Source organism: Nannobrachium achirus, assembly GCF_963921795.1.
Source record: "Nannobrachium achirus genome assembly, chromosome: 22".
NCBI classification, from domain to species: Eukaryota; Metazoa; Chordata; class Actinopteri; order Myctophiformes; family Myctophidae; genus Nannobrachium; species Nannobrachium achirus.
In genome coordinates, this window is record NC_137829.1 from 48,480,639 (window position 1) to 48,507,082 (window position 26,444).

Consider the following 26,444-nt stretch of genomic DNA (forward strand, 5'->3'; position numbering starts at 1 on the left):
CTGTTTTGGGGGCCTGGAGCCGGCCCTGGGGGTCCCTGGGGGTCCCTGGAGGTGGTCCTCGGGCGGCAGTGCTCGGAGGCCCGCCAGGGACCTCCGGTGGTGGTCCCTGGTGGTCCCTGGCCGTCCCCAGGCCCTGTTTTGGGGGCCTGGAGCCGGCCCTGGGGGTCCCTGGGGGTCCCTGGAGGTGGTCCTCGGGCGGCAGTGCTCGGAGGCCCGCCAGGGACCTCTGGTGGTGGTCCCTGGTGGTGCCTGGTGGTCCCTGGCCGTCCCCAGGCCCTGTTTTGGGGGCCTGGAGCCGGCCCTGGGGGTCCCTGGGGGTCCCTGGAGGTGGTCCCCGGGCGGCAGTGCTCGGAGGCCCGCCAGGGACCTCCGGTGGTGGTCCCTGGTGGTCCCTGGTGGTCCCTGGCCGTCCCCAGGCCCTGTTTTGGGGGCCTGGAGCCGGCCCTGGGGGTCCCTGGGGGTCCCTGGAGGTGGTCCTCGGGCGGCAGTGCTCGGAGGCCCGCCAGGGACCTCTGGTGGTGGTCCCTGGTGGTGCCTGGTGGTGCCTGGTGGTCCCTGGCCGTCCCCAGGCCCTGTTTTGGGGGCCTGGAGCCGGCCCTGGGGGTCCCTGGGGGTCCCCGGAGGTGGTCCCCGGGCGGCAGTGCTCGGAGGCCGGGCAGGGACCTCCGGGGACCCCCGCTGGTGGTCCCTGGTGGTCCCTGGCCGGCCAGAGTGGTGCAAAGGCCCGCTTTTGGGGGCCTGGCGCCGGCCCTGGGGGTCCCTGGGGGTCCCCGGAGCTCCCCAGGCCCGGTTTTTGGGGCCTGGCGCCGGCCCTGGGGGTCCGCGGGGGTCCGCGATGGCACCATCGTGTGCGGGACGGCGAGCCGGTTCCAACGGTACCATTATTGAAATTAAATTCAATGAATGAAATTAAATTGACCTCCAAATCTTGTTTGACTGTTTTGCTTTGATTTGCTTTGGCTCATTATAGCAGATGAGTGGCTCACATTACCTTATTAGGGTTAGGGTAAGATGGGCCACTGACAAAAATATGATTTAATATAAAAATACACTAGATATGCAAAATATAAGCATTGTTTCTGGTTAAGGCCGTCTACATATATATTATATATATTTTTTATCGATGTGCATTTGTTTTTTATTCACTTGTCAAACTTATAACTGACAAATTAGATATGTTTGGACAATGCAATTCTCCTCTGCAGGCTAGTTTTGAGACATTGCTCTTCCCACCAAAACAACCAAAGACCACTCAAATTTTGATTGTTTTGTGTCAAGTACAGTTGTGGCAAGAAACATGTGCAGTCATTGGCTGTTAAATTTTAAAGAGCTAGGAATTAATGGGGTCAACCCTAAAGTGGCCCATTTTAGCTGATCAGGTGGCTCAAAAAACCTGAAAAGTGTTAATCTTGAAAATGTGTGACATTTTAAGCTTAAACATTTAAAAAAAAATAACCATCTAATTTTCCTACATACATTTAACACAAATATATTAAGGACAGTCTATATTAACTATAAAAAATACATTCAGCGTTCTGCACTGCTTTTTCTTAGTTTCCCAGGCGATTTACCAAAAAGCGGCCCACATTACCTGAGTCCACCCCCTATTTATCATCTATAAAATGTACTAAACTAGATGCGAGGCGTTGTGTGCTTGTAGATCGGCTGTTTTCACTAGTTTTGTGCGACAGTCTTGTATGATGAAGCAGGGCTTTGCTTTACCAAAAGACGCACACATTTGAAACTTGGAGATACGAGGTTTCTGCCCGACAGTGACGATATTTTAGTGATTATGTTGTGAGGAAAATGTTGAGATAATAGCCATTTTGGTTAGAACTGACTGAAAATAACTTTGTACTTCAAGTTTAAAATGATACTAAATATTTTTTCAAGTGTCCAAATAACTCCCAAATATTAATCAAATTATCTCGCGGCACCCCTGGACTGGCGTCGCGGCACCTGACTTTGAAAACCCCTGCCATAGATGACAGAGAAGCACCATAGATGACAGGTGACGCTATCACACTGTTTTGACTCATCTTTATGCATGTTTATAGATGGGTATTAATTAGGGTTGTGAATCTTTGGGTATCCCACGATTTGATTCAGAGTCGATTCTTGGGGTCACGATTTACGTTGCTTTTCGATTCTTTCAAATCCAAACGATTCGAATTCAGAAAGGATTATTTTCCGATTTAAAAAACGATTCTCTATTCAAAACAATTCTCTATTCAATTCATATATCAGGATCTACTCCAGTCTGCTGGCATGAAAGCAGAGTACATTTACGTAGCTTTTATAATTGTAAAGGTTTTATCAACCTTTTTTGCAATAATGTCACTAAACACACAAAGGTAAATCCAAGACAACTTGTCTGATTTATTCAGGCTTGCACACATTCTTTTAACGTGTACAAACACACCATAATATCTAATACATTATCGTAATAAAAGAAATCTTAAAATAAAATCTAATAAATAATATCTAATAAAAAAAATATTTTTGGAAAATGAGAATCGATTCTGAATCTTACCATGTTAGAAACACGATTCGAATTCGAATCGTTTTTTTCCATTCATTCATAGTTCGTATATCTAATCTATCTTATTTTGAAATCTTATTTTGAAATAACACTGAATAATAGTCCACCATTTGGACTTGTGGGAGGGTGTGGAATGTGTTAACACGCAGCTATGATTGGCAGGGATTTAACGTGATGCTGTACTTCCCATGTCCATGATGATGTGCTGCTGTGAAACAGCTGTGGAGTCAGAACCGTCCTGCTATACCACCATGTGTTGTCCATAATTTCACTCAACACTGCAGTAGTTGGATGGCTGGTCCAGAATGCTTGGAGGGCATTTTACAGCCAGTACCCTGTCTCTCATCAAAGACATAACACCGTTTCATCGTTATCAGCCAGTTCCAATCTCAGACAGTGCACTCAGGGGGGGAAAGTGGGACTGAGTTACTAGGGCCCAAGGTGGAGGGGCCTTAATTATGTTATACTTTAGCTATTGAAAAATAGCAGATATACAACGGTGCCGCGCTGCGAGCTTGTAGATCTGCTATTTTTGAAAAGTCGTGAAAATGTGTGCAAATCTTTGAATTATATGTATGTTTTTAAGCAAACATTTGTAACTCAAATTCTGCTTCTGGGGGGTCCCTGGAACTAAATATTTTGAGATGGGGGTCCGTGGTCAAATACATATCATTTTGGGGGTCCTTCACATGAAAACGTTTGAGCACCAATGACATAGAAACATAGTTAAAAAAAAAAATACAAAATCAAAGACACATTTTCAAGATTTTTCAAAAAGAGCAGATGTACAGCGCGGCACTCTGTGCCGCGCTGTGAGCTTGTATATCTGCTATTTTTCAATAGTTAAAGCACACAGGGCCCAGGATTTGGTGCGACAACTACTAGACTAGAGTTCACTGTTCATTTGATTGTAGTGATACAACTGGGTTTCATCCAGTGAACCGTCAACATTATACCACAATCTGTGACACTAAAGCCCCGCACAATAATATCCAGGTCCCTTACCGCCCAGCAATTAAAATCTAGGCTTTATTTTTATATATAGGGGGCACTGGCCCAAGAAAAGGTTGAGAAACGGCATACTACACAGTAGGCTCTTTGCAGCCGACTGTTTAGTATCCACAAAACCGTAAGGGTTTCACTTCGGCCATACTAAAACGTATGGCACACTAAATAGTCCGAAATGGCATGCTATTTAAAGTGCCAAATTACGTGGTTTCGGACGCAACCTATCATGCGACAGGAAATGATAAGGATAAGCTCAGGATAAGCGTAGCAGCCTCATCCTGTGAAGTGGCCACTTGATTGCATTTCCCCCTAAACCAGGGGGCTTCAACGTTTCTTCAGGCCAAGGACCCCTTAAATGAGAGAGAGAGATTAAGCAGGGACCCGCACTACATATTGTAGTGTAATTGTGCTGCTAAATTCCATATAGCTTAATTAATATACTTAAAGGAGTAGTTCACCACTTTTCAACCTGTCTTCATATAATAGGTCCTCACTCATGTTCATAATAAAATAGCACCATTTTTTTCTATTCAGTCTGGGTCTCATAGGAGAGCTGTCAAATCCTTCTACTGGTGACATCATCGTTTGACAAAAAAAAATTAAATAATATTTTTGAAAAAAAATATTTGTATTATCACGAGAAAAATGGCTTCCACTTTAACATTGCAACTTTTTCAGGAATAGAAAGCCTGCAGTTTCTATTATCTTGCATTTCCCATTGATGATGTCACCGGTAGAAGGATTTGACCCACCCACAGCTCTCCTATGAGACGCAAACTGAGTAGAAAATAATTGTGATATTTTGTCATGAACATTAGTGAGGACCTATTATATGAAGATAGGTTGAAAAGTGGTGGAGTACCCCTTTAATGTGGGCACTACCAGCAGTGCTGTGTAAATTCCTGTTTTATTTTATTTCTGTTATATTTCTTTGTTTACACATTATCTTTTCTGTTAATGTTGGATTCATGTTATCGTGCCCCTGTACTAACTCTTGAGACTCACTCCAGGACCCCCTGTTCAAAACCTCATGCCCTAAATAATGAAGACAAGCTTTTCTTTCCCATCAGGGACCTTTCATCCCACAATGTTTCTTCTGAAACGGCCCAGATCATTTCTGTCATCCTCACTGTTTCCTCATTGATATTTATGGACAATCCAGAGAGCTAGGGCAGAGGTCAAGTATGAATAAAACACTGCAGATTTATTTATTGCCACTACATGGAAAAGTCTCCTGTGGAAAATCAGCATCAGTGACTGGAAAGCATGAAGAGCAATGATGAAGGGCAACAGTAGTCCTGACGTCACTCGTTCATTTCTCTATGGAGAATAACATTGTGTCATCTTAGAATCGTCTCATATCATATCAATCGTGGTCCAAAAACAAACTGTTTCCCCATCAGCCACTCCTATTTGATAAAGTCTGTTTCTGGCGAAAATAATTATTAATTCAAAAAGCAGCAAAAGTAGCAGATCCGCAAGCTCCAAACACACTGATTCGTGCTGCGTTTGGAGCTTGCAGAGCTCGTAGATCTGCTACTTTTGGTGCTTTTGAATTTGAATCCTGAAAAGTAACGGTTGTGGACATAAATAAGGTTTTTCAGAAAACTTTAGGTTAGGATGTACTGCAGAAAAACGGTCTAAATGGGTTTAAATGGGATCATTGTCACGTTGTTCTTAGGTGAAGTGAAAACAACTACCTCGAATCCGGGGTTGGCACACAAACATGTCAATTCTGTCAACGCTTTTGAAGTTTTTGCTGACCACAACACACATTTTCTCATCTTGAAACAGTCTCGTCTTCATCTTTAATATGAAGGTTCAAAGTATTCCACATCTATATGTACACATATTTACACACAAGTGGCACATATAAAAAAAAAAGCTGAAATCTACGTAACGTTGGCACAAGACTGGCATGCAACGGTCTCATTTTCCATTGAAGGTTCGACATGCACAAGCACATAATTCACAAGCTTTTGTATATAAGGTTCGGTTAGAATCAGTGAAGGCAACAAGTGATGTTATTTTGGCTGTCAGATCATTAAAAAAAGAAAATTAAAAAGTCGTTGAAATCAGATATTGCCTGATTCAAAAGATACACAGTCTGCAGCTCTAGCCCCCTGACCAGTTCTAAAAAAACAAAAGGTGAAAATGATCAATCTTTGTAAATCATGATGATTAACATGTTTCATCCTGTCCGCTGGCTTAAGGTCTGCATGTGACCACATGCAGACCATGCAGAGAGAGAAAAAGAGAGACAGAGAGAAAGAGAGACTGCGAGAAAGAGCGGACAGCGAGAAAGAGAGAGAGACAGACAAAAAGACCGAGTGAGAGAGACAAACAGAGAGACAGAGAGGAAGTGACCAGCCTCCACTGTGTCTCGGGCAGTGAGCCTAAACCAATCATAAAGCCTTGAGAACAATAACACTGTAGTTGCAAACTCTGCACTTTTCTCTCCTGGCCTCTCCTGACCGACCGACCGACCGGAGGACCCAAGTCCTGGGAGGAGACATGTGGTCACAGACAATAGAAACATCATCATCACTGAACCACTGCGATGGCACGTGAATGGAAAACCTTTCATTGTGTTTCCAACAGAGTGAGAAGAGGCGCTCTGTCTATGCAGGGGCGTCACACCAAATTCTGGGCCCTGGGTATACAAGGATTCACTGCGGGCCCCCCATGAATGTTAACTATTGAAAAATAGCAGATATACAAGCTCGCAGCGCGGCAAGCTTGTAGATCTGCTATTTTTTGAAAATCGTGAAAATGTGTGCAAGAAACCTACGTATGTTGCATGTCAGTGGTGCTCAAACTTTTCCATGTCAAGGACCCCCAAGATGGCTACGGACCTCCATCTCAAAATATTTAGTTCCAGGGACCCCCCAGAAGCAAAATTTGAGTTACAAATGTTCGCTTAAAAAAAGATTTTCACACATTTTCACGACTTTTCAAAAATATCTGATCTACAAGCTCGCAGTGCGGCACTGTGAGCTTGTATATCTACTATTTTTTCAATAGCTAAAGTTACCCCCCCCCCCCCCCCCCCCCCTGTGATGCCCCTGCGTCTATGGAGCATGTCGGTAACATGTACAGCTGACTTCTTTAAACCAGGTGGTCTTCAACGCTTTGCAGCCCACTGCATATTGTGTAATTCATGTTTTTCATAGATTTCATAAATCACTTCATAGACTTGTTTGACAGCACTGTCATCATCAGTGTTGTGTTGGATTCATGTTAATGGACAACTTTCGTTTTGTACAACAAGGGTTCATATTTTAGATTGTAATTAGAGAAAAGAAAATATGAGTGTTAAAATGTTTTCATTTACTGCTTTCTATTGTTTTAGCCGTTTTAGTATTTTGATTTCAGTGGTTGGGGGCATGCGTACAAGTGGCTAAATATGTATTTTTAGACACAATAAGCTGACAATTTCTTTGTTACTATTTACACCAGCCCCCATAAGTTACAGCCCATGAAAGATTGCGGTGCATCTTGGGTATGGGCTTATTGTGTCTAAAAATACATATTTTGCTACTTGCATGCATCCCCCCAACCTGGGGGCATGCATGCAAATCACTTGCATGCAAATCACTAAAACGATAGAAAGAAGTAAATGAAAACATTTTAACACTCATATTTTCTTTTCTCTAATGACTATCTTAAATATGAACCCTTGTTGTTCTTTAATGTGTATTTTCAGACATTTAACCACCTAAAACAGTTCAATACTTAGTAAACTTGACCTTTCACACTGTACTTGGTCTGCTCTTTTCCACATCAACACCACACCTCTTTGCCAAAAATAGCCGATCTACAATCTTAGCTTCTAGATAGGCTATTTTGTGATGATATCCTATCACACAAAGGCGGGTAACTCTGAGGACCCCCTGTTGAAGACCCCTGCTCAAACTACGTGAGCAAGGCGTTGTGTTTTCACCCCATTTCACAACACATTTAACAGACATTGTTGTTGGAGTTGCCCGCTGAGGGAGAGTTCAATCTATTCAGCATCGCTGGAAAATAATTTAAACTAAAATAGCACTGTTCTGTGCTATTGTACTTTTTTTTTTTTTTTTTTACATTTTCCTTTTTTTGAGGAAATCTATTTTTCCCCCTAAACAAAATGTTCCACCACCTCATATGAAAAAGATGAACATTTGCTTTGATTGTTGCCAAGCGTTCTTTTCCCGGGTTCATCGAGGTACTTTCCACATTGTTGGAAAGGAAGAGAAATCCATTTAGGTTGGCCTGCGTTCCAAATGGAACACGTGTGTGTGTGTGTGTGTGTGTGTGTGTGTGTGTGTGTGTGTGTGTGTGTGTGTGTGTGTGTGTGTGTGTGTGTGTGTGTGTGTGTGTGTGTGTGTGTGTGTGCGTGTGCGTGTCAAACAACTGAAGCACATGATCTTTCACTGGCAGGTGGAAACATCCAAATGTCCAAAACTGTTAATTTTCAGCATTCAAATTCAGTATAACTATAATAAAATGGCAGATTGACAGGGTCAAAAGAGCTTGCAGATCTGCTATTTTGGACACTGTAGTATGTACTGGTATCATATACAGTAGGGCATTAATTTCCCCAAAAAACCAAAAAAATGTCAAATTTGGAGATTAGAGATTTCTCCCCGACAGCAACGTTATGTTGTTGATATACGTAATGTTATAATGTGATGAATTACAGCTCTTATGGGCATCAACATGTTCCACTGTCAACCAGCACTGTGTCAGGTTATTTCACGTTATTTCATGTTGCAGTTATGTCTTTGTCATTGCTTATATTATGAGTCAGGGACATGCTGGGCCCCTGATTCAGCCCGGGAAAAAGAGTTGTAGAGGCCCTCATTGCGCGCTATAGAGAGATCTCTCTCTGTAGCGCTGCTGCTACTCAAAGATTTGCCATTTCAGATCATGACAAGTGACAGGCCAGTGGGCCAATTACATGAGTTATATTTTGTCATTGTCGGGTGGAAACCTTGTATGTCCAAAACCATTTTAAAAGTGATTTAAACTAGTGAAAACAGCCGATCTACAAGCACACAACGCCTCGCACTGCGAGGCGTTGTGTGCTTGTAGATCTGCTGTTTTCACTACTTTTGTGCGACAGCCTTGTATGGTGAAGCAGGGCTTTGCTTTGCGAAAAAATGTAAAAAATTGAAACTTGGAGATACAAGGTTTCTGCCCGACAGTGACGATTTACTTTGTTGGCCGCTCATCCCCCAAAATGGAACGAAGGCCAACATTTTATTTTTATTATGTTCCTAATGGCCGGCCTGGACCGGCCGGGAATGAACCGGCCGTTCTTCGGGAGTTGTCCCGCTTTTCCCAATGGCCAGCATGTCCCTGTTATGAGTTATCTAGTATCCAGCTATGGGGAGTATCTTACGTTTTCATAATCATAATCCCTTCCAGTGCTGCTACTCTGTGAGTCACAGATCAGATACATGCTGAAATAAACACACCGTTAAACATTTCACACACATCTTCACTTTTCTAGCATAACAACAAGTTTATGTATAAAAATAAATACTATGTATATTTACACGTGTTGTTCGGTAACACACACAAAAAGAAAACATGGAATAATATAGACAAAAATGTAATGTCGACATTATAAAACTTGAAAGTCAGACAACAAAAACAAAGAAGGAAAAATCCCCATTCTGAGCTATAGGGCAACGTTCTTCAATTCTTTCCTTATCGCTTAAAAATGTATGAAGCCCTTAAACTGACAAGTTCCAACCGGCCAAGACTAATTTCTAGGTTTACAGCCCCCCCACACCACCCCCAAGGCCTAGAGGCAGTGTTGCCATGTCTGCTTATTCTAAGCAACTCTGGGCTTGTTTTTTCAGTCAAGTTTCTTGTAAATATTGATAGTTTGCGGGTTGCATTTGTGGGGGCAGGCTTGTTTCTAAAGTGTAGTTGCTTACGGAATTTGGGCTTGCTTCTTAAATATTGTTCAAAATACGTTTCTCAAATCTTTTCACGTCAAGGACCCCCAAATTAATATGCATTTCTCTACGGACCCCCCCCCCCCCCCCATCTGAAAATCTTTTGTGCCCCCCATACAAGACATGTTTTTCAAATGTTTCAAAAACATTCCACATTTTTCACTTCCAGATTTTAGAAATGCAACACGTGAGCTTGTAGATCGTCTCTTTTCAAAAAAGCTGTGTGTGAGTGTGTGTGTGCGTGCGTGCGTGCACATGTGAGCGTGCTCATGTCGCTTCTTTCTGGGTTTGTTTTTGTACTGTAGACCTGGTTGGCTTGTTTCTCTCGCAGACATCGGGCAACACCACCCAGAGGGAACTGTAACATTATACAGTCATGTTTATGATGCTTCATCCTTCAAAAAGATCCACGCTGATAATGGCAGTGTTTTCCCAAAGTTAAGTACCACCGTGCTGCAGTGCTAAGTGCTCATTCTCCTGATAATCTACTTAAAACCTTTTTGAAGGGCTGTCAGTTTATATCACTTGAAATCCCTTTTAAAACATAGTTAAAAAAAAAAAAAGGAAGACAAAACTGTCCAAACTAGTACTGTAGTCATGGGCACCAGTGGCTCAGGAGGTAGAGCGGCCGCTTGGGAACAGGAAGGTTCCCAGTTCGATCCCGGTGGAAGTGTCCTTGAGCAAAAAAACGGAACCCCTAACTTCCCCCGATGAGCAGGTTGGTGCCTTGCATGCTTTCCTTCGCCATTGGTGTATGAATGTGTGTGAATGGGTGAATGTTAAACGCCTTGGAAAAAGGCGTTTTATTAACGCACTGTTTACCATTTGGTCAGTCAGTCAAGGAGAAAACGTCCTAGGAGCCAGAGCCGATTCCAACGCGAGAGAGAGAGGGTGACTCCGGAAACGTCCGACTTCCAAAGTTTGACGCTGTTTGCTTTAAGCGTTACTTGAGATGACTGCGGTGAGTGTGAGCAGGCTGAACGTCAGCGCGGCCAAGTGGCTTTTTGAAAGTCCCGCGGTGCCACTGAGAGGCGAGGTGGTGGCGAAGATGGCCTCCGTCTGGTTCCAAGGCAGCGGGAGGTTACAGATGTTCCCCTCGCAGCAGGACGTGCACACCTGGAGGAGACAAAACAACAAGGAACAATCAATCAATCCCAACGTTTAGTGCCTGCTGTCCACTTGTCATTATTGTTACCAGTGGTGTCAAGCGGTGTTTCTCAAACTTTCAAACTTCATGGTCTCCCCTTGACTCTGACAGTGAGTGTACAAATGGAACGGGTTCATTTGGTTCCATTTGTACACTGTTAGACATTCCAGACATTTCCTTTGTACACTGTTACAGACGTGTATGGCTCAATTTAGGCCCCCCTAAAGGAACCCACACAGTCCCTGGAATCCTCTTTGAGAACCATTGGTGTAAAGTAACTATTAAGTACATTTACGTAAATACTGTACTTAAAGGAGTCACATTCCTAAGCCAATAAAGCCCCTAAGCCAATAAAGCCCCCATTGATTCCGGTAGGGGACCCAAAGACACTTTGGGTACCCTACCGGAATCAATGGTGGTACATTTATTATAATCAAATTATTGGCTTAGGAATGCGAGAGAAAAAAAACTAAAAAAATATCCATGCATTCAAGTCTCCATGGCGTGTACAATCAATAGAAAACTAGAAGCAGTGCTCTTCCGAGCACAGGTCTCCACCAGGTGTAGTATGTTGGTTGTGGGTGTGCATTGGGTGGTATTGAATTAGGTGGTTATGAATGAGCGGGGTCAAACGCAATCCAAGGTGAGTGGACAAGTTAGCTTCAGAGACAGTGAAGTGTCAAAAATGTGTTTGTCAAAAAACAGCCTCATGGTGGCACTATAAAAGGCTGATGTGAAAAATGCAGGGAAAGGGTTTTTCCTTGGCCTCTAGGGAGTGCGCTTACAAAGTTTGAAACTGATCGGTGGAGTTAAACGACAAATCGGCCTGTTATAGCGCCAACATGAGGCTGATTTTAAAAAATGTAAGTGGCATTTCTTCCTCAGCCTAGTGGGAATGTGTGTGTGCGATTTCATGAAAATTGCACTTTGCATTTGTGATTTGAGGCATTTTGTTCAAAACGGCTCAATCCTACAAAAAACACACACGCATGCACGCACGCACACACACACACACACACACACACGGACGGACGGACGGACGGACGGAGGGGAAAACATACTTTCCCCCATGCCTTCGGCTGGTGGAGACTGTTAAATAAATTATTAATAAAGTTAAATAAATATGGATCTATAAATCCATAATCAAAATAAGACAGAGACGAGCCAAAGGACTATCAATAAATTGCTGTATTTGAAGAGAGTCAGACAAAGAGACAAACATCTGAGCGTACCATCCTAGTGGCAGCTTTGCTAATTCTCTCTCTTCCAAGATGGAAGTTAACATACTGTATATAAAGAGTACAGTTATGACAGTATAAGATCGTGGGACTCATTCATTCGTTCCCAGATCATAACAAGAAGACAGTAACACGTAGTGTTGGTAACTTTCCACTAGTGACATACAGTATAAACCAAAACATGATTTCGTAGTGACCTGTAATCAGTAGCCTGAACTAACAGTACCACCAAAAACATGGTCTCCTATACTGTAAGTTAAGTTCATAATATAACCTTATGGTCATATGAGCCTCATACACAAATCATACAATTATGTATCATAATTCATATCTATCAGAGACAATTATCATGAAATCGTGCACACACGTTCCCACTAGGCAGAGGAAGAAATGTCACTTCAAATTTTTTAAATCAGCCTCATGGTGGCGCTATAACAGGCCGATTTGTGGTTTTACCTATAACTCCACCGATCAGTTTCAAACTTTGTAAGCACACTCCCTAGAGGCCAAGGAAAAACCCTTTCCTTGCATTTTTCACATCAGCCTTTTATAGCGCCACCAGGAGGCCGACTTATGTAAGACACATTTTTGGATATTACTCATTCAGATTTTACCCAAAATTAACAAAATTCAGTAGACAGTATCTCTACAGTCATATGATCAAGACGGATTTGTCCCATATTAAATATTCCATCCTGATTGGCTAAGAAACGGATTGATCCGATCTGTTATAGCGCCACCAGCAGGTCGACTTTTGCCAAACAAATTTTTGGCTCAAAATGCCTCAAATCATTGCATGCAGCATCATATTGCCATTAAAGGCCAAATAAGACATGGCACCCTTTTCACATGCATTTAGTGCCACCAGGACCTACCTGACCTGGTGGAGACCTGTGCTCGGAAGAGCACTGCTTCTAGTTGTAAATGTATCTGGCAGATGCTCTGGATTAAGAGTGTCTGCTAAATGCCTAAATTGTGAGGACCAGGAAAATGGACTTCACAAAGACTGTTTCTCAAATTATTATACTGTATATACTTGTGGAGACATTTGGTCCTCACAAGTAGACTAGTCTACGCACGCACGCACGCGCACACACACACACACACACACACACACACCCGGACCCAGAGTGGATCTGTTCTTGCAGACCAGCCAGCAGTGGTAGGCAGGTTTGCCAACAGAGGACTGTCAGAATCCAGGAGATTACTATTTTTTGTAAATAATCATCTACATATTATAATATATATGTCACAGCCCCTTTGACCTGGCCTGTAGGGCCTGTGGTGTCCATATGGTGTTCTCGAGCCTATGGGTGTCGGCCAATGAGCTTGATGATTAGGTGCATTGGGAGCACCTGGCCAGTACTCCCTGGAGCCCTACATAAGACTGGGTGGCAAGCCAGTCTCTCTCTCCCTGTCCAGACGACAGCACCTCTTTTGTTTGCTTTCCCTTATGTTTGAGTTTGCACACTCTTCAACACCCCACACTTAGCTGGGGACCCACAAGCCCAAAAGCTCAAGGAATAGGGTAGGACCTGTGATTTTCTGCTGTACTTTTTATTTCTGTTTTATCTATTAGTTTGGTCATTAAGGTCCACAGAATGAGAGGCCTGCTCTGCCGGAAACATTGCAAAAAAATGTTATGGCCATTTGTATATTCACTGTCCCATTGACTCCACTAGAAATATAAAAAAAGGGAAAACATCTGCTTTAAAAACTGTGTCCTCACTTTTGACTGTTTTGGGGGGCTGATATCTAGCCCAAGGAATGTTTTTCATGCAAAACAGATGCTTGCAATGGATTCAGAATCACGAAAAACCCTTAGTTTGACCCCTCACATGCTAATTAAAGCAGACTTTTTTTTTCTTTTTTTAAATATTTCTAGTGGAGTCAATGGGACAGTGAATATACAAATGGCCATAACTTTTTTTTCGCAAAAAAACTCCCCAGGTGTGAGCAGGCCTCTCATTCTGTGGACCTTAATGACCAAACTAATAGATAAAACAGAAATAAAAATTGCGGAAGAAAATCACAGGTCCCATCCCATTTTGGTGACTGGGTCCCCGGCTAACTACACCTACCACACATCCATGCATTGCTGACACTACTGATTACTGACCTACACAGCTCAAACTCTTGAAAGTATTACTTAAACATTTTGTTAATAAATTATTGTTACATTTAAAACCACTACCACTTGTCCTCAATTTGTCATGGCCCCACAGGCCGGGTTGTGACGCATACACATTTAATTATTAATTATATATTTAATAATTCAGCAGTATTTAATTGAGAAACTAGTTAAACTTTAAAGTTTCTAAATGTTTCTTAATGGTGTGATGATACTTGTATTATGCCTATTGTAGCACTTTGAGATTGTCACTAATGTAAAGTGCATTATAAATATAAATATTATTGTTAAAGCCCTTTTTTAATGTAACTGTCTAAAGTGAAGGGCAAAACAAGAAAGACTTGTGGCTGAAACTGCTATAGTTTTGATCATCTGAAACTAAGAAATCCATATATGACAAAAAGGGTATGAATTTTAATGACATTACTTGGGCTAAAATGAAACATCTCTGTTTGCTTTAAAGTGCTTTCAAGTGTAAATGCAGGTGCAGACTCAGGAATAGAACTCACTTCAAAAATGAACCCTGGTCATCAGGGGGATTCAGTCATTCTATCAGGGGTAGAGGTGTTTGCAGTGGATTTTCATCTTTTGACCTGTCATCCCTCCTTTCGACTTTAAATATAACCTCCAAAATACTATTAGTGTGAAAGGCTTGGTGGTGCAAGAGTAAAGCATATGCCTCACAACCTGAACGTTGAGGGTTTGAATCTTGGTCAGGGAACGTCTTCATTTTTCTTGTTTTTAAGGCGTTGAGGGCGGAGAGAGCCCAGCTCCCTCCTCGCCCCGGTGGAAGAGGGAGGACCACACCTCCAGGGGGAGGAGCTTTTGAAATTTACATATTTAGTTAAATTAGTATTATTAAACATTTTCTTTAATTTATTATTTTTCTTTGTTAGTGATTTTTTTTATATTTGTGGTTCTTTTATTATTTTATTTATTTATTTTCAGTTTATGTATTAGAGATCTTGCCCATTACCAGTTTTATTTTATTGTTTCAGCTTTTGTTTGGATATTTGAGATCATTGTAATGCACTTTTGGGTTGTTTTTATTGGCTTTTGATGTTGTTTAGAGTTTTGAGATATTTTAGTTTTGTTTGGGGTTTGAACTTAGAACCTTTGACTTATTAGACCTTGGTTTTGACCATTGAGCCACGCTGGCATGAATGATACAATGGCGGACGTAATATTTAACCCAACTTTCAGAATATAGATGGACAATGAAAAGTTCCAGCGTGGAATTGAACCCCTCAACTTTGGTTTGTTAATCCTGTGTTCATCTTTTGAGTCATACTGGCATGGATAATACAACGGCGGACGTAATACTTAAACCAACTTTTAGAATTTAGATAGACAGCGAAAAGTTCCAGTGGGGAATTGAACATCTCACCTGTGGTTTATTAAACCTGTGCTTATTTCTTGAGCAACACTGGCATGAATGATACTGGGGCGAACGTAATACTTAACCCAACTTTTAGAATTTAGATGGACAACAAAATTTCCAGTGGGGAATTGAACACCTCACCTTAGGCTTATTAAACCTGTGTTCATCTCTTAAGCCAACTGACATGAAAGATTTAATGGCGAACGTAATACTTAACTCAACTTTTAGGATTTAGATAGACAGCAAAATTTCAAGTGGGGGATTGAACACCTCACCTTCAGTTTATTATACCTGTGCTTATCTCTTGAGCCACACTGGCATGAGTGATACTGGGGCGAACGTAATAATTAACCCAACTTTTAGAATTTAGATGGACAACAAAATTTCCAGTGGGGAATTGAACACCTCACCTTAGGCTTATTAAACCTGTGTTCATCTCTTAAGCCAACTGACATGAAAGATTTAATGGCGAACGTAATACTTAACTCAACTTTTAGGATTTAGATAGACAGCAAAATTTCAAGTGGGGGATTGAACACCTCACCTTCAGTTTATTATACCTGTGCTTATCTCTTGAGCCACACTGGCATGAGTGATACTGGGGCGAACGTAATAATTAACCCAACTTTTAGAATTTAGATAGACACCAAAATGTTCCAGAGGGGAATTGAACTTTTTACCTTTGGTTTGTTAAACCTGCATTCATCTCTTGCGCCACACTGGCATGGTCAATCAAATGGCGGACGTAATACTTAAACCAACTTTTAGAATTTAGATAGACAGCGAAAAGTTCCAGTGGGGAATTGAACACCTCACCTGTGGTTTATTAAACTTGTGCTTATTTATTGAGCTACACTGGCATGAGTGATACTGGGGCGAACATAATAGTTAACCCAACTTTTAGAATTTAGATAGACAGTGAAAATTTCCAGTGGGGAATTGAACACCTCATCTTTGGCTTATTAAACCTGTATTCATCTCTTAAGCCACACTGACATGGATGATTTCATGGCGAACGTAATACTTAATCCAACTTTTAGAATTTAGATAGACAGTGAAAATTTAAAGTGGGGAATTGAACACCTCACCTTCAGTTTATTAAACCTGTGCTTATCTCTTGAGCCACACTGGCATGAGTGATGCTGGAGCGAACGTAATAATTAACCCAACTTTTAGAATTTAGATGGACAATGAAAGTTTCCAGTGGGGAATTGAACACCTCACCTTCGGTTTGTTAATCCTGTGTTCATCTCTTAAGCCACACTGCCATGGATGATATAATGACGAACGTAATACTTAACACAACTTTTAGAATTTAGATAGACAGCAAAAATATCCAGTGGGAAATGAACACCTCATCTTTGGTTTATTAATCTTGTGTTTATCTCTTGAGCCACACTGGCATGGGTGATGCAATGTTGTACAACATACTTAACCCAACTTTTAGAATTTAGATGGACAGCGAAAATATTCAGTGGGGAATTTAACTCCTAACCCTGTACTCTAAGTAGCTGTGTTAAGATGTTCTTGGGGGAGTTGACCCCCAGACCCCGGTTGGGGAGTCGTAAACAGTAGGGGTGGGGGCAATGCATGCAAGAAAGATCATACAGATATTCACTTAAGGATCACAAGAATAAACATAGGGCCTATATTGAGACCACTAAATCGTAGCTACTGCTACTAAACACTGTAAGCATTTAACTACTGGCAGAGAGCTCAAGAAACTGAGGGTTTAATTACTCACAGGGTTAACCAGACACAGGTGAACACAACTGAAAATCAACACAGGGATTGGCTAAGAGACTAACAGGACACAGGTGGAGAAAACTAGCAAGCACAGGGAGGTGAGATAAGACAGTAACAGAGTAGAACAGGAAAAAAAGGAACAATAATACCTACAGAATGAAAGGAACACAAGAATAAAGTAAAACCTAAAAAACATTACGACACACTGAAATAAGGCTACAAAATAAAACACAAGGATTTTTAACAACACTAGCCAAATGTTACATTTCTCTAACAGATTGCATCCAAACATTAACCTATTATCAACTGTTATATTATCAAGGCCTGTGTACTCTTCCATGTTACTGACTAACTATTATGGTGTTGGTTTATGACAAAGCTTTTCCAAGCTTCTGTGGCAGCAGACCTATGTCAGTGGTTTGTAAGCTCACGGTTTGCGGATCTAGACCACATTTGTCTTTGATACTATGGCGCCATGCTAATCTTTTCTGTATCGTTCCAATATTAGCATGGCACCATACTTATCTTCTCTGTATCGTTCCAATTTTAGTACCACTTTACCTCATGGTTCCACCTCATGTAGTACCCAGGGGGCAAAGGAAGGTGTGCTGCATTTGCCCCGACATACAAAGTTGTCCAGCAGAAATATTATCTATGACCCAGTAGGATCACAACCTATATGGACAACCCGGTCAATTTGTACAACAAAGTCCAATATGGCCGCCTTTAGTTTTAATGGGGCGTGAATAGGGCAAAATTTTAAACTGAGGGATATTTCCACGGAACTTCACAGGTTGATCAATGGTATACATATGAACATTTTTTGTATTGCAAGTTTCCATGAAATCCAATATGGCCGCCACAATATGGCCGCCATAATGTAAGGACCCAGAAAATAGGTTTTGCCTCTAACTTCTGAACCAGATGAGCTAGAAACGCAAACTTGGTGTCTATTTCATGGTGTCTGACCATGGGAGACCCAATGGAATAGCTAATTTTATTATTGGGTGTGTCTGGACCTTTATTGTGCATATTTGCAAGATGGTGGACTCCCAAAATAGAGCTTTAACATAATTTCTACCATGATTGTTGACTGCTTTTGCAAATACAAGCAATATGAATCCATTTGCTAAGATTTATGGCACAGAAGGGACTTATACCTGTATTATTCTTGAGTTTGCATGTTGTCAAAATGGCTGTAAACGAGATATTATATTTCCTGTCCGATTCTACTGTATGTAGTTGTAGCAATGACTTCAGATAAAATCAGAGACCAAAACAATTTATCTTAGAAATTATTTTTTAATTTTAAAAAAAAGAAAAAAAGAGAGAGATTATCTCAATGAAATGAATGCAACTGCCTTTTTGGGTCACATAGACATGCACATGCTTTCCAACAGCTTCAGGGAAATTATAATGAACACATGATTAAAACAGGCTGCATTATAATGCAAATACTTGCTAGTCACTATCACTGTCATGTGTACCTATCCTGCTGCAATATGGTCCGGCGCAGACCAGAAACATCTGTCTAAACTTCAAATAGCTCAGAATAAAGCTGCAAGGCTTGCACTGCACTGTCCATTGGGTGTGAGGCAAAGTACTGAGAGATTGCATGCCAGTCTCTCATGGCTCAGAGTAGAGGAGAGGTTGGCATGTAATTTAGTGAGTTTCTTTTGGAATATTTGTCATAGTAAGCAACCAGTTTGTCTGTACTCACGAATACAATATGTGAGAGATCGTCATAATCATGCTACCAGGCAGGCTACTAGGGGTGACATGGTTAAAGAAAAACCCAGAACAAATGCAGTGTGCAGATCTGTAATGTATAGGGCAATTAATATATGGAACACGTTACCGAATATGATCACTGAAGCACCCAGTAAGGCTAGTTTTAAGAGACTCCTTAAAAGACATTTAACTAATTATCCTCATTTATTTTAAATGTATTTTAAATTAATTGACCTGTAGTTGGTTTTATTGTCTTGAATCTTTTTTTTTGTAAGACTACATGTTTTTATTGTATTGTATTGTGTTATGTACTGTACTATGTATTGTTATGTTTTTTGTGGACCCCAGGAAGAGTAGCTGCTACTTTGGTGGCAGCTAATGGGGATCCGTATGAATAAAGAATAAAGAATCTTGTCTCCAGTCCTTGGCAACGACACCCCAAGTAGCATGCAATTCCCTTCTTCGCACATGAACAGTTTTTCTGGCAGCCTTTGATACAGCTACATGATATTGCCTTGTCCATTGATATAGGCCAGGCTGACTCTGTAGAGGGACTGCCTTCCCATCACTGAGAGACCATCCATATTCAGTGAAGCAAGGGATGTCTGGCTTCGCGATGTGTGCAGTTTTATGTATTATGGCTGCTAGAGCAGCTCTTTTCAGGTGCAGGCCAAAGGCATTTTCTGTAGGTGGCAGCAGCTTCAACAGGGTTGATCGGTTATTTAGGAACTTGTACACTCTCAGCTTTGCCAGGTCAAAGTCCTCCGAATGGTCAGCTTTTGATGCATATACAGCTATTGTGAGGTCTCTAGCCTGATTCTTGAACATCCTCTGAGAGGGAATAAGAGGAATTTTCACCAAACTCCTGAAGTGCAGGGAGATCTAGACCCATGCTGGTCTTGAACCATGCCTTCTTTCCAGTGAAAAAGGGATAGCTGGTGGTATCTCTGCCACTCAGGCTGTGAATAAAGGGCGGGGCAGTGGAACCAGTCTTAAGACAGCTGAGCAGGAACACAGGTATGTCCATTCAAAACCTGCAAAAGAATATGAAGTCTCTGCACAATATACAGCTCCTGATCCTCAAGAGTTTTTTGCTGTCTCTGAAAACAAAGCAAACCTTCTAAGATTCCTCTGTGAAGAATGGTGTCAAAATGAGACACTTTAAGTCTGCTCTTGGTACAACCCATCTTTACCTGAGTGGGGGATTTAATGAAGAGACAAGGGGTGTGGTGATCAAGGAGGGGTGTGTTGTTGATGTCCCTGCACTAGAGTCAACACAACAGGAGGCCGACACAAGGGTAATTCTACACACCATCTACAGTGTCCAGGCTCACAAAGTTGACAGAGTTGTCATCCATGCTAATGACACAGTCATTATCATCATGTGCCTATATCATGCTGCCACCCACCTCCTAGACCTTCCAGAGCTGTGGGTGAGAACAGAGCAGGATGCATATCTTCCTATCCATCACATGGTCTCAGCCCTTGGACTCGCACAGTGTCGTGCCCTGCCCTTTATTCACAGCCTGAGTGGCAGAGATACCACCAGCTATCCCTTTTTCACTGGAAAGAAGGCATGGTTCAAGACCAGCATGGGTCTAGATCTCCCTGCACTTCAGGAGTTTGGTGAAAATTCCTCTTATTCCCTCTCAGAGGATGTCAAGAATCAGGCTAGAGACCTCACAATAGCTGTATATGCATCAAAAGCTGACCATTCGAAGGACTTTGACCTGGCAAAGCTGAGAGTGTACAAGTTCCTAAATAACCGATCAACCCTGTTGAAGCTGCTGCCACCTACAGAAAATGCCTTTGGCCTGCACCTGAAAAGAGCTGCTCTAGCAGCCATAATACATAAAACTGCACACATCGCGAAGCCAGACATACCTTGCTTCACTGAATATGGATGGTCTCTCAGTGATGGGAAGGCAGTCCCCTGTCCATCTACAGAGCCAGCCTGGCCTATATCAATGGACAAGGCAATATCATGTAGCTGTATCAAAGGCTGCCAGAAAAACTGTTCATGTGCGAAGAAGGGAATTGCAAGCTACTTGGGGTGTCGTTGCCAAGGACTGGAGACAAGATGCAGCAGGATAGGTACACATGACAGTGATAGTGACTAGCAATTATTTGCATTATAATGCAGCCTGTTTTAATCATGTGTTCATTATAATTTCCCTGAAGCTGAAGTTGTTGGAAAGCATGTGCATGTCTATGTGTGAAAGACCCAAAAAGGCAGTTGCATTCATTTCATTGAGATAATCTCTCTCTTTTTTTCTTTTTTTCTAATTAAAAAATAATTTCTAAGATACATTGTTTTGGTCTCTGATTTTATCTGAAGTCATTGCTACAACTACATACAGTAGAATCGGACAGGAAATATAATATCTCGTTTACAGCCATTTTGACAACATGCAAACTCAAGAATAATACAGGTATAAGTCCCTTCTGTGCCATAAATCTTAGCAAATGGATTCATATTGCTTGTATTTGCAAAAGCAGTCAACAATCATGGTAGAAATTATGTTAAAGCTCTATTTTGGGAGTCCACCATCTTGCAAATATGCACAATAAAGGTCCAGACACACCCAATAATAAAATTAGCTATTCCATTGAGTCTCCCATGGTCAGACACCATGAAATAGACACCAAGTTTGCGTTTCTAGCTCATCTGGTTCAGAAGTTAGAGGCAAAACCTATTTTCTGGGTCCTTACATTATGGCGGCCATATTGTGGCGGCCATATTGGATTTCATGGAAACTTGCAATACAAAAAATGTTCATATGTATACCATTGATCAACCTGTGAAGTTTCGTGGAAATATCCCTCAGTTTAAAATTTTGCCCTATTCACCCCCCCATTAAAACTAAAGGCGGCCATATTGGACTTTGTTGTACAAATTGACCGGGTTGTCCATATAGGTTGTGATCCTACTGGGTCATAGATAATATTTCTGGTGGACAACTTTGTATGTCGGGGCAAATGCAGGTTTCCTAAAAAAAGGCTGGTTTGCCCCCTGGGTATAGGCCTAGTCTCAATAAAATATAGCCTCCCAAAAAGTACCGCCCCCTTCTCGAGGGAGTCCAATAGGAAATGGGCCCTGGTGTGACATCACACCAGTCCCCTTTTCAGGAGAGAACTGTTCGGACACACTCACTCAGAAAATCACAGAAATGAAAACCAAGGCTTAAAGTTAATGAATTGTATTTTTTGGGGTGGAAAAATACACTGGGAATAATAAAAATAAGACATTTTTGGGCATAAAACGACAAGGGCGGAATTCAAGTGTGACTCGCATCACGGCAACCTCACTTCTTCTTTCTAGTCTATTCATGAAATTACTGAGAAAAATATCAGAGCCTGCTTACCATCCAGAACATGATGAAGTACTGTAGGTCTGTAGCGGTGATGAACAGGCAGTAGACCAGTTTGTGATTTGAGGCATTTTGTCCAAAACGGACCAATCTTACAAACTTTGAAAGCCAATCTCAGCCAATCAGGATGGAATATGGACAATCAGACAGATCCATGTCGATCACATGACTGTAGAGATACTGTCTACCGATTTGCGTGATTTTTGGACAAAATCTGTAGGAGTACTGGCCAAAAAGTAGTTTTGCACAAATTAGCATCCTGGTGGCGCTAGAACAGGCCCATGTGAAAAATGTGGCGCAGAGGTTCTGAATTGGCATCCAGGGAATGCGCTTACAAAGTTTGAAACTGATCGGTGGAGTTATAGGTAAAACCACGAATCAGCCTGTTATAGCGCCACCATGAGGCTGATTTCAAAAAGTTGAAGTGGCATTTCTTCCTCAGCCTAGTGGGAACGTGTGTGCGCGATTTCATGTTAATTGCACTCTGCGTTTGTGATTTGAGGCATTTTGTCCAAAACGGACCAATCTTACAAACTTTGAAAGCCAATCAGGATGGAATATGGACAATCAGACAGATCCATGTCGATCACATGACTGTAGAGATACTGTCTACCGATTTGCGTGATTTTTGGACAAAATCTGTAGGAGTAGTGTACAGAAATGTGTTTTGCAAACATCGGCCTCATGGTGGCGCTAGAACAGGGCCATTTGAAAAATGTGGGGCAGAGGTTCTGAATTGGCATCCAGGGAGTATGTGTGCTCATTTTGGCAGCGACCGGGCCAACGGCGCCGGAGATTAGCTGGTAACAAACTTGGAGGACGGACGGACGGACGCACGCACGGACAGGGGCGAAAACATACTCTCCCCCTGCCTCGGCTGGTGGAGACAAAAAGTCATTTTGGGGTTTTTACGTTAAAGGATAGTTTCTCCTTTCCATCACAAAAATCCTTGCTCTGGAAACAACATCAGGTTTCTGCTCTGTATCGCAGCTGTCAGGCAGAAAGCTTGTATGTCCAAAACCGTTACTTTTCAGGATGGCGTTGCTGTCGGGGCAGAAACCTCTCTCTGTATCTCCACTTTTCGTGTTTTTTCCGTGAGTTAACGTCCTACTTGATCCTACTACAGCTTCACACAAAAGCAGCAAAAAAATTTGAATCCTGAAAAGTAACAGTTTTGAACATACGAGGTTTCCACCGGACAGGGAGATGATATGAAACAAGTTACGTGACTTCCAGTGGATCCAATGTAGGTAATATTTGGCCTCAAGCTCCTGTTCATTTTACAAAACAAACTAACAGATTTAACCACTTTCACTTAAAACGGAATTGCATATCCAAACAAAAGCAGCTCACAAAAGCATCGCGATGCAACGCGTTGTGAGCTTGTAGATTGGCTACCTTCACTACTTTTACCACGTCACTCTTGTACAACGAAGCAAGGCATTAAATATACGAAAAAAACATGAAAAGTTGAAATGTGGAGATACAAGGTTTCCACTCGACGATGACGATAATATGTAATATACATGGTAAATAAAGCTAAAACACAGCTGATTACTTGTTGCCATTTGACCATCTTCCTTGCATCAGGTCTTTGGTTCCCTGGCTCTAAGCCAACCCTGAGCTCCTTGGACTGACAGTGTGATCCGCAGCCCTGTCATTTCCTTCCTCTGTCCGTCCGTGGGGCGGCCGGGCAGGGGCGTCACACCAGGCACCAAATTCTGGGCCCTGGGTACAAGGATTCACTGTGGGCCACCCATGAATGTTCTTCACGCATTTAGACTGGGAACGCATTATTACGCATTGTTTTGTGCTTTAACTATTGAAAAATAGCAGATATACAAGCTCACAACGTAGCACCGAGGGCTGCGCTGCGAGCTTGGAGATCTTTGAATATTTCAAATCCTTTTAAGGTTTTTTGAAAAAGTATTTGGCCACGGACCCCCATCTCAAAATATTTACTTCCAGGGACCCCCCAGAAGCTAAATTTGAGTTACAAATGTTCGCTTAAAAAAATACATACCGTATATTCAAAGATTTGCACAGGTTTTCACGACTTTTAAAAAATAGCAGATCTACAAGCTTGCAGCGCGGCACTCGGTGCCGCGCTGTGGGCTTGTAGATCTGCTATTGTTCAATAGCTAAAGTATAAAATAATTAGGGCCCACCTTGGCCCACCTAGTAACTCAGTCCCACTTCCCCCCCCCCCCCCCTTGTGACACCCCTGCGGCCGGGCCTCCACATGCTAGTGAAGACTAGACACACATGTTTCAGCGAGGATTACAGTGACAGGGTCCAGGGAGAAGCCCCCCGGTTAATACCCTCCGTCTTCATCTTATCTGCTCTGAGCGCTTTGAAGGATCTGAAGGATTAACTAAACTGGCCTGTTTAAGTGGTGCTGAATGAGACAGGCAGGCGCGTCCAAAATATATGCCATCTTCTTTGCACCGCATTAGTGTACTGTATATATACTGTCCTGTACCGGGTCAGTGCGGTACGGGCCAAGACATAAAAAAAAATAAAAAGACAAGCCATATCCGGTTTACTTCCCGTATCTGCGTCAAGTACTGTAGATGGCTGCCTTTTTTAGGAGTCCAGAAGACAACATTTTTAACATTTGAACATTTTCACCTATATTAATATTGCCCAAATAGGGAGCCAACGGCTGTATATTTGCTGATCCGGAAGTCGTCAAAATAATGACAGATATATGGACCGGACCGTTATATAGGTCTGCCTCTTTACCCATTACCTCGGTATAGAATGGATGCAGTAGGAATGGGCTTGTAAAATACAGGTGCTGGCAAGCTAAACTCTATAAAAATGGATACTGTATCTGCCTTGACAGTAGATGGGTTCAGAGATCGCTGGCAGCTGAGGGAAGATGTAATTATCTTCTGAATAGGGTAGAACCTGCTCAGTATTCCAGTGCTGGTATAGAAGGCTCAGGATAGGCACTGCAACCCCACAATAGAAAGCAATGGAGAAGAATAACTCTCTATAGTGCAAGTTGTGGTCCTAGCCTATACAACCACAGGGCTCTTAGTTTGATTTTGTTAGGTTTGTTCTTGTTTGCGTGTCTTTCTTTGATCTTAGATACAGTGGTAACTATTATTATTATTATTATCTCTGTTGGGTGGAAACTAACAAAAATAGAAAGAAAATAAATTGGAAACCTTTGTTTGATGCTGAGTTAGGGCATTAATTTACATAATAAATATATTTAAAATATGGAGGTAAGAGGTTTTTGCCCAACATCAACAATATCATAATTATTATCTTTTAACATTTTAATAGTAATGCTATCATGCATCTCTATCATTGAATGTTATAGCTGTAACTTGGTACCCAGTCGTTCTCTGCTCTACATAAGCTGTGGTAATGAAGAGGTTTTTTTTTCCTCCAGCATATTATTTGGGAACAGGATCTCCTGAAAAAAACGTAAGCTTTTTTTTTTCTGCAGAGGGAAACTCACACCACGACCAAACAGGTTGACCTCGTCCCGCCAGAACATTAACACCAAAGACGCCGACCTCCTGCGTGCGCTGACCTTTGGTAATGCTATATTGACCTTTAGGTAACGCTATATTGTCAGATGGTAGATGGTATGTAAATCTACACTCCGTAATTCAGTAACTTTATCTTTTTCCCTGAGCGTTTTCACCGTTGCACGGTTAAAGGACCATACATCGCAGCACTTGACCTAGTTATGACCACCGTGCAGACTTACTTTGGTCATTTTGTTACTTAGGCTTGTTTTAAAATAAAATGGCAGAAAATAAAATAAGAAAAAGTAGCAAATCTAGAAGCTCACAACTTTAGTTTGTAGTGTGAGATATTTTCGCTATTTGATGCCCTTTTCTTTTTTCCCCAAGATTTTGTAACCCATTTTCCTCCTGGTGCCAATTGCCTAAACTGTAATCCTGGGCGCTACTCTCCCTCTGCCAACCTGGGGAGAGCCTGAGCTCCTGCTTCCTTCAGTGCATGAGGAGTGAGCAAACCGCTTCTTGTCACCTGACAGGGGGAATTCTCCCCGGTAGGATGTACCACTTTAGGAACATAATTATTCCAACCAGTTCCTTTCCTCTCCATCAGGAGCCCCGGCTGGCCAGGGGGAGGCAGTATAGAGACCAGCATTACTGCATGTGTTTTGTGAGTGTACCTACCCAAGGGGATACTGGGAGAACATGCAAATCCA

The 26,444-nt window shown here is 41.9% G+C and overlaps 2 protein-coding genes across 4 annotated transcripts in view; one reads left to right on the forward strand and one right to left on the reverse strand.

The window, feature by feature from the left end:
• The window catches only part of mmadhcb (metabolism of cobalamin associated Db), a 250,037-nt gene that overhangs the window by 43,069 nt on the left and 180,524 nt on the right, over positions 1–26,444 (forward strand). The window lies entirely within an intron of this gene.
• Positions 9,779–26,444, reverse strand: part of lypd6 (LY6/PLAUR domain containing 6) — a 90,025-nt gene continuing 73,359 nt past the window's right edge. For both annotated transcript variants that reach the window (XM_080753244.1, XM_080753243.1), the window contains one exon: positions 9,779–10,617. In XM_080753244.1, coding sequence (XP_080609370.1) covers positions 10,438–10,617 — 180 coding nt within the window. In that variant the 3' untranslated portion in view covers positions 9,779–10,437. The remainder of the gene's footprint in view (positions 10,618–26,444) is intronic.